The sequence below is a fragment of the Chaetodon trifascialis genome, chromosome 14 (assembly GCF_039877785.1).
Source record: "Chaetodon trifascialis isolate fChaTrf1 chromosome 14, fChaTrf1.hap1, whole genome shotgun sequence".
In the NCBI taxonomy this organism is placed as follows: domain Eukaryota; kingdom Metazoa; phylum Chordata; class Actinopteri; order Chaetodontiformes; family Chaetodontidae; genus Chaetodon; species Chaetodon trifascialis.
The window spans coordinates 14,264,009-14,282,275 of NC_092069.1; the positions used below are offsets into that span (position 1 = coordinate 14,264,009).

General features: G+C 43.4%; 2 protein-coding genes across 6 annotated transcripts in view; one reads left to right on the forward strand and one right to left on the reverse strand.

Annotated features, from left to right (window-relative positions):
- Window positions 1-1,785: 1,785 nt before the first annotated feature.
- prima1 (proline rich membrane anchor 1) lies at window positions 1,786-13,427 on the forward strand. 2 transcript variants are annotated; one of them, XM_070979997.1, is made up of 5 exons: window positions 1,786-2,548; window positions 3,365-3,506; window positions 5,949-6,081; window positions 12,646-12,722; window positions 13,307-13,427. In XM_070979997.1, exons 1-5 carry the CDS (start codon window positions 2,267-2,269, stop codon window positions 13,315-13,317), a joined length of 645 nt encoding a protein of 214 aa, XP_070836098.1. In that variant the 5' UTR covers window positions 1,786-2,266; the 3' UTR covers window positions 13,318-13,427. The 2 variants fall into 2 exon arrangements, with proteins under 2 accessions (XP_070836098.1, XP_070836097.1); XM_070979996.1 differs by lacking the exon at window positions 13,307-13,427 and having other exon boundaries at window positions 12,646-12,878.
- Window positions 13,428-17,386: 3,959 nt separating this feature from the next.
- The window catches only part of LOC139342058 (protein unc-79 homolog), a 32,973-nt gene continuing 32,092 nt past the window's right edge, over window positions 17,387-18,267 (reverse strand). For all 4 annotated transcript variants that reach the window (XM_070978928.1, XM_070978927.1, XM_070978926.1 and 1 more), the window contains 2 exons: window positions 18,138-18,179; window positions 17,387-18,022 (listed from right to left, as the gene is read on the reverse strand). In XM_070978928.1, coding sequence (XP_070835029.1) covers window positions 17,834-18,022; window positions 18,138-18,179 — 231 coding nt within the window. In that variant the 3' untranslated portion in view covers window positions 17,387-17,833. The remainder of the gene's footprint in view (window positions 18,023-18,137; window positions 18,180-18,267) is intronic.

Consider the following 18,267-nt stretch of genomic DNA (forward strand, 5'->3'; position numbering starts at 1 on the left):
AAATCTCCGCATTGTACGTGCAAATGCAATTTAACAGCAGCTGTGGATTTTCCACTCTAAAAGTCATCCACAGCTCTTGTGTATGAGCTCACCCCATTACAGCCTGTGAAGAGCGTTTTGATAGGCAAGAGATGTGATAAATGCTCAGCTGCAACAAAAGGCTGTAAGGCTGGATGCTGAAGCCATTGATCTTAATCCAAAGTTGCTTGAATAGTTGGCTCAGATGCTGTTTGTGTTATTTGGAATAAACAGCCCGTGACACCATTGGCTGTCACTTCTGTTATTTAAATCACAAGCAATACTTTGAGAGGAACAGAAGTCACTTGGGCACGACAAGTGAGTGTGGGTTTATGAAACATGAATAAGCAATGAAATTGACATACAGGCCGGGCAGCGTGTTGGTGTGCTGAGCACAGACACTGCCCTGCTAAGCCAACACCTCAGCCTCAGGCTCTTCAAACCCCTGCTGAAGTGCCTTTGAGCAAGATAATGGATGTTTAACAGTGTAAAGGATGGTGACGGGGCTCCACTAAAAAGATACCTATAGAGGATACCGAAGGATGCAAAGTATTTAGATTGTGTAGCTGCAAATAACCATTAATTTCATAATGGATGAAAGGCTGTAAGATGTCAGAGAATAGTGAAAATTACCAACGTTATTTGCTAGATGCCAAAGAAACATTGTCAAATGTCCAATCAGCTGTCCAGAACCCAAATAAATTCCATTTACAATTATATAAAACAGCAATTATTACATTTGAGAAGCTGGATCTTGGTTTAGTTTGCACTTTTCTTGGAAAGAGACAACTGGTTAATTTTATGTAATCCCCTATCAATTAATTGACTTTAAGTATCACAATTTGAATGCTTTTAGTTCTAAGAGTAGTTAGTACAATGTATTTTATAAATGTGGTGATGTAAAATAATGTGATGGCATCAAAGAATAATTTCACACAGACTTGTACAGACCCAAACATGATTCCTCTGTATTGCCTCATCTATTCAGATAGCACCAAGGTTTTACTCCCACTGCCAGTTACATGTTTTAGTAAATCCCAATAAACTGTGACTGTCACGTTGGCTCTCTAGTACCACGTACATGGCTTGGGGCTGTGGGGTAATTTCATAACTGTGCCTTAGTGGAGACCACCAACAACATTATGCAACTCTGCTCTTAAAAACTACCCACTGCGGTCTGATTCTGTGCACTCTGGCCCACAGCATCACCTCTTGTCAGTGTGGTGTCAAAGGTAACAGTGGCAGGAGAGAAAATGAAGCCTGGGCGTTAAAAATAAACCTCTAATAAATATCTTATACATGTCTTTGTTGTCGAGCATTAGCAGTAAATGCCAGGTTGCATCAGTGTTGTTTATCTCAGCCTACTTTGGGACATTGGACCACGGAGTGTTCTAGCAGGCACGCAGCACATCAAACACGGGTACGGCAATGTTTTCAGTCGGTAGGCGTCTTGCACTCTCTCTCCCTCTCTCTCCACTTGACTTTAATTCGGTCGAGGACGCGTCATCCTTACGGACTCGCCTCCACGCATTGTGGGCTTCTACTTTCTGCCTGGACCACTGTTCAAAAAAAAAAGAAAAGAAAAGAAAGAAAGAAAAATCAAACATAAACAAAACAAACAAATCCCAGCTGACATTACCGACGCCTTCATAACCACATCCCCTTCCTCACTGTGTGTGTGTGTGTGTGTGTGTGTGTGTGTGTGTGTGTGTGTGTGTGTGTGTGTGTGTGTGTGTGTGTGTGTGTTTCAGGGGAGGGGGACTTTTTGAGAAGCGGAGGGTGAATTTGTTTGAGCACACGCTGTCAGGACTGAGCTGATGTGAGCGCTGCATCAAGTGCGCGGCGGTGATGCTCCCGTATAAAACAGCCCGCTGTATTTTGGCACACAGGGGGATGCATCAGTTTAACCCTCGGCTCTGCCCTCCGGACTCGCCCATACAGTATTCAGCCTAGATAAGTTGAGGGGATGTGTGATCCTATTGTGAGGAATCCTGCCGCGCGATATTCCTGAGGATCTCTCTCTCTGTTCGTTTTTTTTTTCTTCAACTTCGATGGCTTGAGTGGCCCATTTGCACTCATGCTCGCAGCCGAGGAGGGATGTAAGGTACGGGCCATCTACCGCCCTCACATTGCACGGAGTAGCGGCGTGATTCAGGTCGCTATCTGAGTGCCAATAAGAAAAAAAAAACTACTTTCGAGATGTGAATTTATTGAGATTTGCTACTCATTCCACCGGCTCGCCTGTCCTATGCTATCGACAACGGGATTTCAAGAGGAAAATGATTGTGGCATAAACTATTTCTGGAGACGCTTGTCACAGATATCGCCGCTGAACTGGACAGGGTGGATGGTTATTTCCCAAACTGTTCAAGCCTATGCATACTGCATTCATTTGTTGGAAACGCTGCCTATTATCTTCGAGAACAGCGCAAGAGGAATGCTGGTCCAAGATCTACTGCCATTTACTTTAAGTTTTTGGCCTTTTTTCTTCGGTCATTGCCTTCTCTCACTGTTTTTACTCTCATGCCAGGTAAGCACCATGATCCGGCGCGCCACTTGTCAATTTACGCATGAGGTTACCCTAGAGTTTGATTTACTGGTGGACCGAGGATAAGATCTGTGGAGCTGCTTCCATTTCCCAAGCAACTTGTGCACTTATTATGCTTCAATTAATATTGCATGTGTGTTTAGGCAGGATGCTGAGGTCACCAGTGCAGGGCAGCACCTGTGCTTAATACTGAGGGGCATGCATGTTTGCACCAAAGCATGAGAAATACAATGCACACAAACACGCAGACACTCAGCTCTCTTGTAGTGGGAACATGGAGTAGCCAACTGTGTTTTTATGATAGCAATATTCACTTATCGCACTAGGATCCCTGCAGCAGGCATATGTTAGTGATGAGTATTCTAACCTCTGCCCCATGCTGCTGCCTACAGATAGTGGTGAGCTGTTGTTCACACGCACACAGTGTTGCCAGGGTTCATGTGTAATGTGATCTGCTTGAGTTTCCAAGTCCACCCACGCACACTCCTCGGGGCAGCCTGCTGCCCACTCTGTTGGTGGGTGGTTTCTTACAGGGAGCGGGCTGCAGCCATAGACGTGATACTATTCTGCATGTACTACATACACAGCAGCCCCAGTGACAACAACACTGGAGCTGCGATATGAAAAGAATGCTGAGAGGATATCCACAGTGCTGCTTACTAAGAGGCTGCTGAGTGTTCAAGCATCTCCATTTGTGCTGCACGGTGTTGTGCTGATGGTACTTCTGAGTAATGCACTGAAGGACGATGCCTCAGTCATTTCAATGTCTCCCTGTCTTTCTCTCTCCCTCACCATAAGGGAGAACTCCAGAGGTCATGCTCACGGACTGTGGCGGAGAAAGTTAGTGAGCAGTGCCAGCTGGCATGCCACTGTCGAAGATACCCTCCCCTTCCTCCTCCGCCGCCTCCGCCGCCTCCCCCACGGCTACTGGGCACCACAGGTAAGGCTCCCAGGTTGCACTCCCAGGTTTCACACCTGTCTCGCTCCAAGTCTGTCTGTCGCACTCTCAGTCTGCTCTCGCCCCACAGTTGGATCTCATTCCTAGCCAGGCACAGGTGTCAAGTAACTGGCTAGTCTGAGGAAACTGTTTTGATGTGAAGTGTTTCATTTTGTGCTTGAAAGAAAAATGTACCATCAGCCCCCCGAGATTGCTGTGTGAGTTCCCGTGCATGGGCACAGTTTTTGCACGTGTGCCTCTGTGCGTGTGATAGAGCCAGCAGGATGTTGACAGCTGAACACAGGACTAATTTATGCCGGGTCTGACCTTGGGGAGTACCCAGCTGCTTGTGAAATCCATGCCTGCTGGGCTGCCAAGCTCAGTGGTTCAGTGGTAGGGTTTCCCCCGGAGGACCCCTGATTAAAACACAGATGAGTTAATTAAATTAGCTTTAATTTGGTAGAGATAAGGGGCTAATGAACCATCCCAGTAGTTTCAGCTTCGTTTTGAAGTTGAGCTGCCGGCAATAAGGGTGCGTGTCTTTGTGTGTCAGTGCTTGTGTACAACAAGCACATGCAGTATACCTGTGTGGATCCACTGCCTGTTGGAAGTGGTTTTCCCTCTTTGGTCCCACTCTGAGATGCTAAATCCACTGACAGATAGGCGAGCATATTTCACCAGCCTGCTCTCTGAAACTTGATATGATTTGTATGTAGTGTCAAGCACCTAAATGAACTGTGCACTGAAATATGGGACAGGTGTTGCTGATGATGCAGCCATTCTGAGCTATTACTGTGGCTCTTTAGAATCACTCACCCCGAGCCCTTAATATTATGAGTAGGGAGGAGTACTTAATCATTAAAGTCTCAACAGAGAGCAGTGTAAAGGTTTTAATCAATCAGTTCCAGTGCTTTTTCTGTCTGGCCACTTTAAATGGACCTGTTTTTTTCCCCGACTCACCATGTGAGCCACCTATGAATCAAGAGTTATAGACCCTTCTGTGAATGTTGGTCAGTGCATGAATGCTGCCAGGACCATCTGACTGTAAGCCCAGGTGGGGGGTTGAATGCCCAATTGCAGCCAACGCATGAGTGGAACACCACATCTACAGTGTTTGATGCCTCCATAAGCAGCAGTATGTCATGATAAATATGATAAGCAGGCCAATTTTTATTCCTTTTCAGCTTTACACAGAAATATTTGCAGAGGGTGGAGACAGCATGAATAATTCACTTAAAGGGAGTTTTTTTTCCTTCAGTTCTTAATTTAATCTATACAGGCGCATAATTATCTTGATATCCCTTCAGTAGCCCAATTTGCAGAACGGTTAGAGCTGAATTTTTTGCTTTAAACTGTAGTCTTTAAAATGCAATGAATATGCATAACTAATGTGAAAAACTGGGACAATGACTGAGACCATATCTATCTTCTACAAGTCTAAAAAAAAAAGTGAAAAATTGGCAACGTTAAGTAAGTCTGTGTGTGCTAAAAATGGTTTCCGAAGTCCTTCAAAGGAGCGTGCTTTATCACAATGAAGTAGATCCTTACCACAGACTGAATTAAATCCTACAGCCGTTGACAAAACGCAGGATTAAAATGGAAGTTTGGCTGAGAGGAGCTTTTAAATTCATCGTGACTTATGATGTGGTGTGCTGTACCGGGGAGAGCCGTGCCGTGTTATTTGCTCCATAGAAAGATGCTGTGTTGAAAAATAGTCTACAGCATTACTGAGGAGTATTTGTTGCTATGGTGTAAGCCCTTCCTCTCATTCATAACAAAATAACTGTAAATGCAGGAGCTACGAGTTTGTTATTGTATGTACAGGGAGGCGTATTTTCTGAGGAGCATGAAACTGGAGCAAATCAGCGTTCATATAGCTAGATAGATAGATATGCACATGACTAAACTGATTTATAGATGGTGGGAGAGCATCAAATGCTGCAGAAAGAGAGGAGGAAAGTTCTGCATTACATACACGAAGTTGCTGATGCACATAATGTTATTCAACATTCCTGGTGAGTGGTCTTACTCCACGGATCTAATGTGGAAAGAGCAGGAGGTTCCTGCAACAGTAATTGGTGTGGACAAGAGTGCTGGTGTAAGGAAGGCTGACGGGACCTTAAATGATTCATGGTGTCGGCTTGGATATCTTTGAACGTTGAACCTAAGACCTACAGAACAGGCGAGGACACAGCGTCTTCCCAACTCAGAGAGCAGGGAGGAAAATCACCTCCATGCTGCACTGTTATTGTGTTGTATGATGCAATCACAAAGGGTCCAATAACAAGACTCAAGTCATTGATCAGTATAGTAAATGTTTTCTCATTTTGAAGAGATTTTCCTGATTTATTTTCTTACATGCATTCTATTCACTCTCTTCTTCTGCATCAATTCTCTCCCTTCCTGTCCCCTCTTCTTCTCTCTTTTTTTTTTTTTTTTTCAAAGTGGCCGAGCCCATGGTGCCCTTGTTGAGGCCCTGGTGGATGGAGATGGACATTATAGTGCTTGGAACGGTGGGCTGTGCCTCAGTTGTCTTCCTCCTCTCAGCCATCATCATCTGCTACAAGGCCATCAAGAGGTTGGATGTCACTTTTCTGTCCCCTTCTTATTTTCAGTTAAATTTCACTCTGGTGAATCTCTGAAATATTTTAATGCGATGACAAATTGAAATAGGAACTGTCACAGCCAGACTAGTCAACATGTCATGCGTAATTTGACCCTTGGGAGGTTGAATTATCTCTCCTGCCTTTGTGTGCGAGTGACGCAGGAGACTACGATGACCCTGTTATCACCCTGCTGGGTCACAATGAGGTCAGAGGTTAGGTAATGGAATGGGTTGTAAATGTCAACAAGAGAGATCCACTACACTGAGTCACCCCGAAAGATCCTATATTCTAAATGAATTAATCGAGAGGCATAAAGACCTGACTTTACAATATTGTGTTGGTTTTAATTTGCACAAGTGTCTTGGGCTGCCTGGAATGGCAGCTGGGTTCATGAAAGTGAAAGCAAGAGGCGAGCAGAGGAATCCCAAGACGCTGCTGTTGCAGCGGGAACTGTTTTCCCCCATTTGGCTTATTAGAGAAAAGGCAGCGTGAGGTTTTAGCCTGCAGCACTTCCCAGACCCAATTCTCTATGTGACATTCAGGCAGCACGGTGTCACACATGCACTCTGACATCCACGTTAATGTTTGCAGACATTTAACAAACACACACACTCATGTCCGCATCGTGCAAAGCACTGCACGTACACAGAGAGAGGCATGCAGAGGATACTTGTGTGCACCCATCCATAAACACACAACATCTTAACATACATAGATACATCATCTTGGCATATTTACACACACTATAAAATATGGCGGAAATATCGACTGGCACAATCCCATGCGTGTGTGTCCTAAATTAGAGGGCTATTTCTATGTTTTATTTATGTGTATTTAAATTGATTTAGTATCATACCTTATTGTATTTATAGAACTGAATTAAGCCTGCACGCCAGATATGGCTTTCCTCAGCAGAACTTTATTTCTCCTTTCTTTAAACAACAAATAGGCAAAGTCAGGCAGCGGAAGTAATGGGTGGTTGGCTCAGGAATTCATTATGGCAATTCTCCAGCCCCCTGTGTAGCCAAGGGGCACCTTTTTTAATGCAGCAGTGGTAGGAAAGTGTTGTTGCAATACGGGCTCTAGCCCCAAACCCAAGTCATTATTTATGAATTAATTTGCGCAGTCATTCAGTCGCAGGCCACATCTTTTATACATGCAAGCGGGTCGTGTCCTGAAGCTCTGTGGGCTCTAGACTGCAGACTTTGTGCCACGCCAAGCTGCCCTCCACTCTGAATGAGAAGGGAAAAATACTCAGGTCCAGCCAGACTGGCCTCATTAGACATTCATTAGTCACCAGCCAATAGGAGGGCAGTCCAGGGAAAAATGTGACTCCTTTAACATTTGTCATGGATGCTCTAATCATACATCGTTCCTGAGAGGAAGGGAGAGGAAACAACACAGTGAAAGAGGACAGAAAAAATGTTGTCTCCCAGAGCAAGCAAAGGCAGTAATTGAGCGTCTTAGTCAATAACAATGTGAGAGAGGGTTTGTCAGTGAGAAAAACACAGCCAGTTATATATAGCCCTTCCAGCCCCTCTGTGCTCCGGGCTTTCCCAATGAAAATTAGCTGGCCGAGGGCCAAGGCCTGAGCACCACAGACAGCAGAGGAGCTAGCTCTGCAGGTCCCAGCCCTCCTGGCCTTTTGTTATTTTTTATAATCTTTGTCTGCCAGTCATCTGTCAGAAGCAAAGGGGCTGGAGAGAAAAAAAACACTTTCATACAATTCTATTCAGCGTCCACAGCACCAGGGAGGCTGGTGTGTGCAAGCCGAGAGAAGAGGATTCAGACACATGCTGTGTTTCAGTGTTGCTGTGCCATCCAAAGCAAAAGACATGATGCTGCAGTCCAGGCTGTCAGCTATCCAAGAAGCCAAAACAAACAAAACTCAAACCAACTGACTAATGAAGCTAGATGCTTTTTTTCCCCCAATCACTTACCGCTCTGGGAGGCGTGTCCAAAGACAGATAATATATCACAGCTGGTCCTGCCCAAGGGCAACACAGTCTATCCAAAATACCCAGCCACTGGTGCAATGAAAGGAAAACTATTTATCAGGCAACATGGTTTAAAATCCAATATTTATGAATACATTACTAATCTCGTGTTTTATTTTCAAAATGACTATACCAGCACCATCAAAACTGGTGACAGATTTTTACAGTCTGCTTTTAAATGCTTTTTCTTTGAACCATAGCATGTTACTCTAATTTCCAGATGGCTGGAGTAATTGTAAACAGCTCAACACATGTCCCAATTTCACCATGATCCATTTCCCAAACTTCAAACAGGAAAGTGTGCTGTGATTGCACAGCTTTGATATGAAATATTCATCTAACCTGTGAAGTGTTGTGTTGCCACCTGCCATGTGTCAACAGCATGGCATCTATTATTGAAGGCCTGGGTAGAGGTCGGTTTGAGGCCCCAGTGCTCTGCCCTGTGTGGTGGCCCCAAGCGACACGGTCAGTCTGAACGGAGATTACATCCTGGGAGAGGTAAACAGGGCCAAAGCACCCTCGAAGCAGGCTATAGATCACCAGTGTCAAACAGCTGTTTACAACATAACAGATGAAATATTGACCTGTCAGAAAGTTCAAAATGAAACTCATTAGTGAGCTGCTAGGACATTGCATAACGTTAAATGAATATCGACCACACTCACTTTCTATTCCAAGTAGAAGAATTCCCAGACCGCCTATAAGCAACGCCATCTGTCCTGCAGAGAAAACTTTGGTATATCCCAACTCTCCTAGCTGCAGCCAATTAGCCAATCATCTGCCCTGAGGCAGAGTATGTTTCCACCCTGGGGCCAGACAGTTTCCTTTTTGAGGCTTTCCCCAGGTCCCACAGGGACACAGCAAGCAGCATCTGTCCTACATGGCCAGCATGTATCCCTGGTGTCCTAAGCCATACGACCCCTCCCAGCTGACTGGGTCCCACAGGAAGTCTGAGTCATTGCCTTATGTTATGTTTATAGCTTTGCTCGAGATCACCTCCAACAACCCCAGCCAGTTATTCATAATCATCTTGCTCATACATGATGCAAATATTAGCAGAAATATCATAATCAGTCTGAGTATAAGATGGTAAAGAAAGCTCAATGTACAGTATTAAGCTTTAGTTTAAAGTATACAGAGGTAATAATAAATCTATGACTTTTATTTTTGCAGATAAGGACAGTCTGCAGCCATGTTAGCAGCTCTGTAAGCTGCTTTGAGCTAAATGCTAACATCAACATGCTAAAATGCGGCAGTGTCAATGCTAAATCTGATGCTATGCAGGTTTAATGTTTACTATGATCACCATCTCAATTTAGCATGTTACCATGTTAACATTTGCTATTCAGCACTAAACCAAAGTACAGCAGAGGCTTCTGGTAATGTCATTTAGTTCCTGTCACAGTCCCATCCACACACCCTACCCAACCACTGCTGCACATGTGCAGAGGTCAAGTCCTCACGCCTGACTGATGGGTTATTATTACTAATTTGTTCAAGGGCTGCATTGTTGCACATGTGTATAACAAATAGTTTCCAGGATTGGGCAGTGGCTGTCATAAATTAAAGTAGACACAGATGTTTGAAGGATACATAGTGATTAATTACTGTTTCAATTTGTGGATATGTTAGATGAATAACTAGATTAATAAAGTAAACTTTGTTTTAGTAGACTTTATACATGTATGTTGACATCACATGTAAGCCTACAACGAACAGATTTAGTCGCTCAGTAATAGCAATTTTTTTGAGAAATCTAAAGTTATCAGCATTCTCTACTAATGTTATGTTTTCATAATAATAAATCAACAGTGAGATACAGCTTGGTAGCAAGGCCAACATAAGACATTACACTATAAGCCAGTTGCATTACAGCCAAAGCATTAGCTAGCTCCTTTTAGCTAGCAATGTAAATTCATGTATTGATGTAAAACCATGTCTGGCAATGTATTTCAGAAATAGAATATGTTGCATACCTGTGTAGGAGGATAGGATGCTTTCAAACCATGCATGTTCTCTCCATCTGTTGAATGACAGACCAAGGTTGACTCGTGGTTTCACCCCTGCTCCATCACTGCAAACGTAGGCTCTTCCCCTCCCTAAATAGTTTTGTTCGGTCTTGCTGGGAATCAGACCTGCAACAGCCATTAAAAATAGCTATATGGAAATGGCAAATCTTCTCACTGATGATCTTGCTTGCTTATACAAGTCATATAGATTCATCAGTGCTAAATTGAGACTGTTTCATAATCAGTTAAAACTCCTCATGACTGCCTTTATTATTACTTATTACAATTCATCCTGAAGGGAACATGCATATCTGTACCGAATGTCATGACAATCCAATAAGTAGTTGTTGAGATATCTCACTAAAAACAACCGATGTGAAACCAATGGTGGCACTAGAGGAAGGAGGAGTCAGGGGATCATTGAAGTCAGTTGGATTCTTCCTCTGGGTATCATGATTGTCTATCCTAAATTTCATGGCAATCTGTCAGTTGTGAGTATATTTCAGTCTGGACCAAAGTGTCAAACTACAAAGACTATCCCTAGAGTCATGTTGTTTGCATAGCCAAAAACTACAGAGGAGACAGACTGAGAGTATTTTGTTGTTGGTTTTTTTTCATTGAGTCAAAACCCCTTAAAGCACTGGTGAAGATCCTGAGAGTGACTTTAGTGTCAGATGAAGGTTTTCCTGGTGTATCTTCAGATGAAAAACTGGATGGAGTTCTGCTGAGTAGGATTTCTGAGGAGCTCTGATGAACACAGGAGGTGGAAGGGCGGAGGTGGTTCACAGCGATGAAATGACAGCTGAAAAACAGCCAAGACAGGAACAGTTTTACAACCTGACAGCTACAAGATGGCTGTTTAACTGGTGTGGTGAAATCAGATTGGGTTAAGTGTATGGGAGCAAAAAAAAAAAGACAGCTGACAAATTGAGTTGACAGCGAGGGGAAAATGAGCATGTACAGGAAAAGTACACATCCTAATTGAACATCCCAAGAGCAAGAAATTCATATCAATCATGTTATATTCCAGAGAAAGGTCCAATGTTTTTATTTTATAGTCTCAGACTGATTATGATTCAGCAAATTTCTGTATAAATAATACACATGGGGGTATGAATTGTAATGCATTTGTTGGTATATGATAAATGCTCATGATGCTTGCATGCAAGGTGCACTTCTTAACATGTCAAAGGTGTTGATTCAGCTCAATGATAAGGTTTTGAGTCCATGGACGTAATAAGAGAAACACCATCAAACCATAACAGAAAGAATATAACACAATATTATACAACAAGAGCACAAAATGCCATGTTAAAGCTAATCTGTGTATTTCTTTGCTGAACTTTGGCCGCTAGTCCCAATTATTTGATGATGTTTGCTAGAATGCAATGTACAGAAGCACGAATAGAAAAGAGTCTTAAAGTCAGTTAACTAACTCAGTAATTTCAGTTTCAAAGCAACATCTACGCAAAGTTAGCTCGCTGCTATACACTACTGGTCCAGACCAGAAAATGCTGCACCTGCAAAACCCCTGAGTGTATTGAATTGAGCAACATTGTGATTTGTTGTTTATGAACTCAACTTTTGATTTGTAAGTGGAAAATTCTATTTCTCTTTTCAAAAGTTACATAGCATCTTTAAAAAAAAACAAAACATCCCTAAACTCTTGCAGGGCTGTTGCATTGGATGGCATTATGTCATGTATGAGCTCATTTCACCCTGTAAGGATTCCCTCTCTGCACGATGCCAGAGAAGCGGACAAGATTTGTGCTGGACTGGACTGGGAATGACTGCTCGTCAAAGTTGGACTGGTCAACCGGGGCTTTCAGAGGAGAGGAGACACTGAGCTAAGATGTTGCTCAAGGGTCCTCTGTGGCAATGAAGGCACTGTACAGTGTTGAGTAGGACAATGACTGTACTAACTGTATTCAGATCTGTCTCTGCGTTACATAAGCCCGAGCAGGGGAGAGCAGCTGAGGGGGTCGATGCAGAAGCCACAGTACACTGGACAAATATAATAACCACAAAGGCATCGAGGAGTGCATGAAAAGGGCTGCACTGAATGATACTGCTCTTCACAGGCCAGTAGCAGCAAGGGGATCATGTGTTGCAGCTTTATTTTGCACCAGAACATACTCATAGAAACAACAGTATTACAGCGCAACCAGTGTTGAGGGGGAATTTCGCAGGGGGTTATGTATCAATATCATTCCCAATTGTTTTGACAGCCATACACATACTCATTACTTAGGGGGAAGATTGCATCCACCCGTCAGAGAAGGTAATTGCCTTATCCTCTGTGTTGCAATGTATCTTTGCCTCCTGTCTCCTTGCAAAAGTGACCTTTGAACATCGAGCTTATTAGAAAGGATCACTGAGAGCAGCGTATCCACCCAGAGCAGCCCGTGTAATCAAATCAGCCTAAAGGTTAACAGTCGAGAAACTCTGTTTAATGACATGGCCTGTAGCTAATGTCACATCTCTCTTGTCAAGGAATTTGTCCTCACTTTCTGAAAATATTTATTTGCAGGAAACCACTCCGAAAAGAAGAGAACGGGACAAGTCGTGGGGAATATGCCATGAGCATCCGTAACAAGAAGGCCATGGGTACGAACAACACTGTGGTATAGACTGTCTCCTGGTAGACGCAGGAAGTGACATCACAATTACCGTCTCTCACCTTTACCCTAAATACAACAACCCCTTCTCACCCAGATTGCAAATGGGTTTTACCCGAGGTTTTCAAATAGGTAAACCTTCCCTCTTTGCTTGGCATGTTGCCCGGACCGAAGACACCATTCAGCTCAAGAGGAGCTGCAAAAGATGGAAGGAAAAAATAAATCAAGGCAGAAAGGACGGAGAGAAAAATCCACAAACCCCCATGGTGTTGAAAGTGGCACAGCAGGCTGAACATTATGCTCTTAGTAACAGCAAGTGTTGCTGACAGGCTGGTTGGCTGCTGGCTGGAGAGGGACTGTCTTCCAGTCTGCCGCAGATCCAGACCTCACACACTGATGACATCTGCAATGGAACAACAGACAATACAGCAGCCCTGAAGTCCCACGGGCAGCCAGACAGGACAGCCCATCACACACAATAAATAAAGTGCATGCAGTTTTTACAGAGAATGCAACGTTTTTTATATTCTAATCCACACATTGTCCATCTTTTGTTCTCCATTTCTGAGACAGATGCTTTGTGAGAGGCATGATGTTACTGTCCGTCCTGGCTCTGAGATGTGGATTCATCTGACTATGCAATTTAAAGAAATCCATAGAAAAAAAAAAAAGAGGAGCAGCGACATCAACATGGGACGTTCTGGTTATTTTACCATGCCAAAAATGCCACTGAAGACTTATGCTCAATGTAATATACTTCAGTCATTCATCAATTTATTTGCTCTATTTATTTACTTATCTACCTTTGAATTTATTTTTCTACTTAAAAGAAAAAAAAACTGTCTTGTAAGTCACTCACATCTTTACAAATCTTGAACATCATAACGAATTCATTTTAATCCTTGATTGCTCTGTTTTTTAAGTGAATAATTTATAAACCATATAATTCATTTGTGATGCTCTGATGCTTTAAGCCTGCTGTCACTTTGTTGAGACGCCGATGCAGAAAACACACTTGCTCTGCAAAGAGTTTTGGTATCAGTCTCTGGGTGTTTGATATGCTTTTCTCTGTTTCCCCGAGACTTCAGCTAAAGAGTCAGGGGTCTCTATGATGTGCTATGTGAATGTGTGTTTTCCAATCATTATTTCTGTGCTGCATCATATCCCAGTTCCCTTTTTCAGCTTGTTCATTCAATGTAAGACCCCCCACCCCTCAAAAAAAAAAAAAGTTAAACTTGCTATCACAAGTCATTTGCTTAAATCTTGTTGTGTCGGAGTCTTGGGGTCAGCTAGATGCCTTCAGCCGTGTTTTGTTTGGATTTGACAATCTTCATTTTTCTATCTGTCAAGAAGGGCTTAGCCCATCGCTATAGAAACAGGGGACATGAGCCCAGGGCTGACCTTGTGACTGGTGAGAGACAGGAGACTTAGCCAATAGCCAGAGATCAGGTTGCACAGAGGATGGCCTCAGCAGGGATGTGTGTGACTCAGTGCTGTCACAGGCATCCTCCACATCCCCGCTGGAAAAACACAACTGAGATGAACTGGAGCATCACTCAACGCTGCTCTGCTCTGCTTTTTTTTTTTTTTTTTTTTACATTAAATCTCTGTGTGTGTGTGTGTGTGTGTGTGTGTGTGTGTGTGTGTGTGCGCGCGCATGCGCGCGTGCATGCATGCATGCGTGTGTGTGTATGTGTGTATGAGTGTGTGTGTCTGTCTGTGAGTGTGCATGCTGATGAGTGTACTCAGTGAGAGTGGGCTGTGCTCTGTGGCTGTCAGTTAAGTATAGATATTGGCTAATCTGTGGAAATTTGGAAAAACACATGCTTGCATCTAAACATGCACAGGTTATTAGCTAACAGTATACCCCACCATGTACCTATATGAGAGAAATGATGGATGCATGAATGTAAATATTGATATTTAAATATCTGCCTTCTGGACTGTTAATTAATGTACAGTGTAACAGAACATATGTTTATACATAGTAAAACTTAAACAATGTGCTACCATTTAGAATTATGTCAATGTTGTCATGTTGATGGAGCAAGCCATTAATGTATATATGGCAATCAATAGTACATACACAATTTATGCATTATACCAAACAGATAGAAAGATGTGCATAAGTTGATTTCATTGCTGAGTTTTTCAGTTGTAAATAAAACTGTACATAACAATGGAGCTACAGTCTATTGTGTTTAAAGAGATATTTGTGCAGAAATCTGTTGTTATGCTAAGGCAGACAAACTGGCCCGTAAAGTGAGACTGTTATATTTAGCCTGTGCCCATCCTGTCTGCACTGTGCTGTGTTGTGCCGTTCATGTCTTGGGCAGAGCTGTGCTGGCCGTGTCTCCTGGGCCCCCCGCAGTGGAGGACATGTTCTCAGGCTGTCTCACACAGTGCATCTTTAATGAACTGCGATTACCAAGCGTATTCAACTCCATGGGGCTTAATGACGCAAATAAGAAAAGTTATAGGTTGCATATTGTGCTAGCTCTGGGCTCAATCAGTGCTAATGTGGCAAAAGAAATCATGGATGTGTGTGGAGGATTTCTGCAGCCAAAGCAAGAAGTTGCTGTAAGAGAATTAGGATTTAAATGGAAGCTAAAAGAAGGTAATAGCTTCAAAACACCTCTGCAAAAGAGGTTTCACTCTTGCATTAAATCAAATGGACATTTTCCCATTTCTAGTTTAATTTGCACATTACACATTACTGTTGTTAATGATATGAAACAAACCGGGGGGACAAACCTGTACTATACAGGCTGACGCAGAGGTGCACTGGAGGGGAATGTCAATGAATTACATTGTGAATGAGGGACCATAGAGTACTTTGCCTTCCCTGCTTTAGATGTGCCACTTGATGGTAATGCCAATGGACACTCTGAGCAATTTAAACATTCATGCATTGTCCAGCCAGGGCACTGTGGATTTCACTGTAATAAAAGCAATGTGACAGCCACTAGGCGGGGGGACCAGGGATTGTCACTGTCTCAACAAGCTTTCTGAGGCTCTCACAAGGTATTTCCATCGAGCGAGAGGACGCTGGTACACAGATTCTTTAAAAAATGGGTTCTTGGAAATGTTTCTGCGCAAAACAAACGGTTATTTTGATCTGTTCCAGCCTGTATGAGCCTACCTCACCCAACCTGCTCTTCAATCAAGCTTTGTCACCAGTGCACGCACCTGGTGATGTGCCTTGCTGGTGCATGAATACAATGTGTGTGTATATGAGAGCTTGCACAGTCCTTTTAAAGCTGACCTTCACAATCTTTGAGGACCCACTCACACCCTCTCCGCCTGAGAGGCCTTTGGTCACCGTTAATTACCCTCAGTACCTCCAGCTGCCTGCTCATCAGGTCAGCGCTCCCATATGGTCCTCCAGGAGGCAGCAGGCAGGCAGGAATGGGCGGGGAAAGTGCTGGATACCTGTGGGACACTGATTACATAAGCTGCTGCTAATGAGAGAGGTTCTTTGGAAAAGGGCTGCGAGTTCAAACGATCACAACGGTGGCAGTGGCTGACAGATGCAACCCCAGAGCAAGGGAGACTTGATTAAACACACACACACACCTATGCACATGCTGGGACACATGCACATAAACACCCGTATCCAGCATCACTTGAATACACACTCGCACGCACAGAGACACACAGCAGGAGAGGTGCTCTTTGATGAGCCAAGACTAGAGGTTGATGAGAAGGGGCACAGCAGCCTGATTCAGCTAGCTTGGGGTCACCGGGGAGAGTGTGTGTGTGTCTGTGTTTGTGTGTGTGTGTGTGTCTGTGTCTATGTGTGTGCATTAGTCACATTGTGTGATATCATTATACCAGTGACTCATTTGGCACGCACCTCTCAACATGGGTTCTCTGATACTTGCAGTGACTAAAAAGCAAATTTTTTTAAAGAGTGTATGCAAATCCAATTGGGCCAATTTCTGTCCATTAAACTAATTTCTTCTTGCAGAATACATTTATATCATCAGATCTAATTCATCTTAAGGCTTGATAATGAAATCCTTGCAGCAGTGAAGATCAAAACAAAGATTAATGTGCTGTTCAGCTTTCTAGCCCTGCTGTCATGTCATCTGTTATTCTCAGACAACAGCTTCGTGGTAATGCGGTTAGACCTCACAACAATGCTTAATCACAACAAACCACATTAGGCCAAAGGTAATTGTGTTTGCTTGGTATATGCATGGTCCAATCTGTTTTCGCTGCTGCCAATGAAGAGGGGGATGGAGAGGTAGCGACGGGGGGTGGCTTTCCACTTTGGGGCGGGGAGGGGGCCACAGCCAAAATAGTCTTGTTTACTTCCAATGTCTGGCTCCACCTTATCGAGTTACAAAGCTGCTGCTGCAACTCAGATCGGCCCTCTGATCAATCTGAGCTCTGATGGCGAGAGGCAGCATGACTGACAGCCTGACAAGGATCTCAGACGGGAGCTGAGTAATGCATGTCATGTCATTTTCCCGGAGACACCTGAGGTTCAGTTTCCAGGAGAGTAAACAACAGAGCTGATTTTATCGCTGTGCCATCTGCATTATCGTAAATTGGACATTTTCCACATCAGTCAGGACATCAAAGGGCAGTAAATGTCACATTTGAATTTTGAGGAGGTTGACAATTCACATGAAATGACAAAGTGTCTCAGCATTTAGAAAAACTCATACTTTTATTATCCAGCTCGCAACCAAGCAACTTAAAAAGTGATAGAATATGAATGTCACAGGGTAAACATACCTAAGATTTAACAAGCGCTTACTTTCAGACCCTCACTTTTACACAGGTCTATAGAAATTTTCTTGGTCATCTAAAGACTCTTCAGATCTGTTGAATACAACAGTTAGGCACCTGATACAATTATCCCACACAAGCTTGTCAAACCCTTAATGATCAGCTCCAGTGCTAGTACTTTAAAATAGCATACTGTACATATACAGGTATTATACTAAAGGTGCTAAAAATGATTCAGTCCAAATGAATCCCCCACAGCATCAGTTTACACAAGAGTCCTTTTTGGTTGGAGGGTTCAGCCACAGAGGGTACATGCAGGTCTAAGGACCCAGACTGGACCTGAGGTGACTGCAGAGCAGGTCACATGGGGTAGAACTGTGAGGCAGCCTCAGATGACTGAATCTCCACCTGAGCCATCTTGAATTGCGTGCACTGCAGCCACTTGCGCAGAGCAAAGGGAGGGGTTCCAGTTGTGTGGCCCTGCAGACACTGGTGGTTTACCCGGTTCTGGATGGCCTGCAGACGCAACTGCAGTCCCGCAGACAAATGCTGATAAGGGCAGGAAGGGAAGAAGACAGCGTTTTAGTTTGAAATCGTCTAAAGGGTCATTAACTACTTGCATATTATTAATCTGTGTCAATAAAGTTTTCTTTTAAAGCCTTACCTTAAGGTTTGACTGAATCATGGGTAGCCACATGGGAATTAGCTTTAAGAAAGAATGAGGATGGACAACTATTAGGCTATGTGCTAAGGTGATTGTATGTTAACCATGAAGAAAAACTGGAGTTACAGCA

What these genes read in the sequence shown, in the direction of transcription:
- prima1 (XM_070979996.1), top strand. Translation starts at nt 2,267, where the DNA reads ATGCTATCGACAACGGGATTTCAAGAGGAAAATGATTGTGGCATAAAC. An exon ending in TGTTTTTACTCTCATGCCAG is followed by an intron (nt 2,549 to 3,364) that starts GTAAGCACCATG and finishes CCTCACCATAAG; the next exon opens with GGAGAACTCCAGAGGTCATG. An exon ending in TGCTACAAGGCCATCAAGAG is followed by an intron (nt 6,082 to 12,645) that starts GTTGGATGTCAC and finishes ATTTATTTGCAG; the next exon opens with GAAACCACTCCGAAAAGAAG.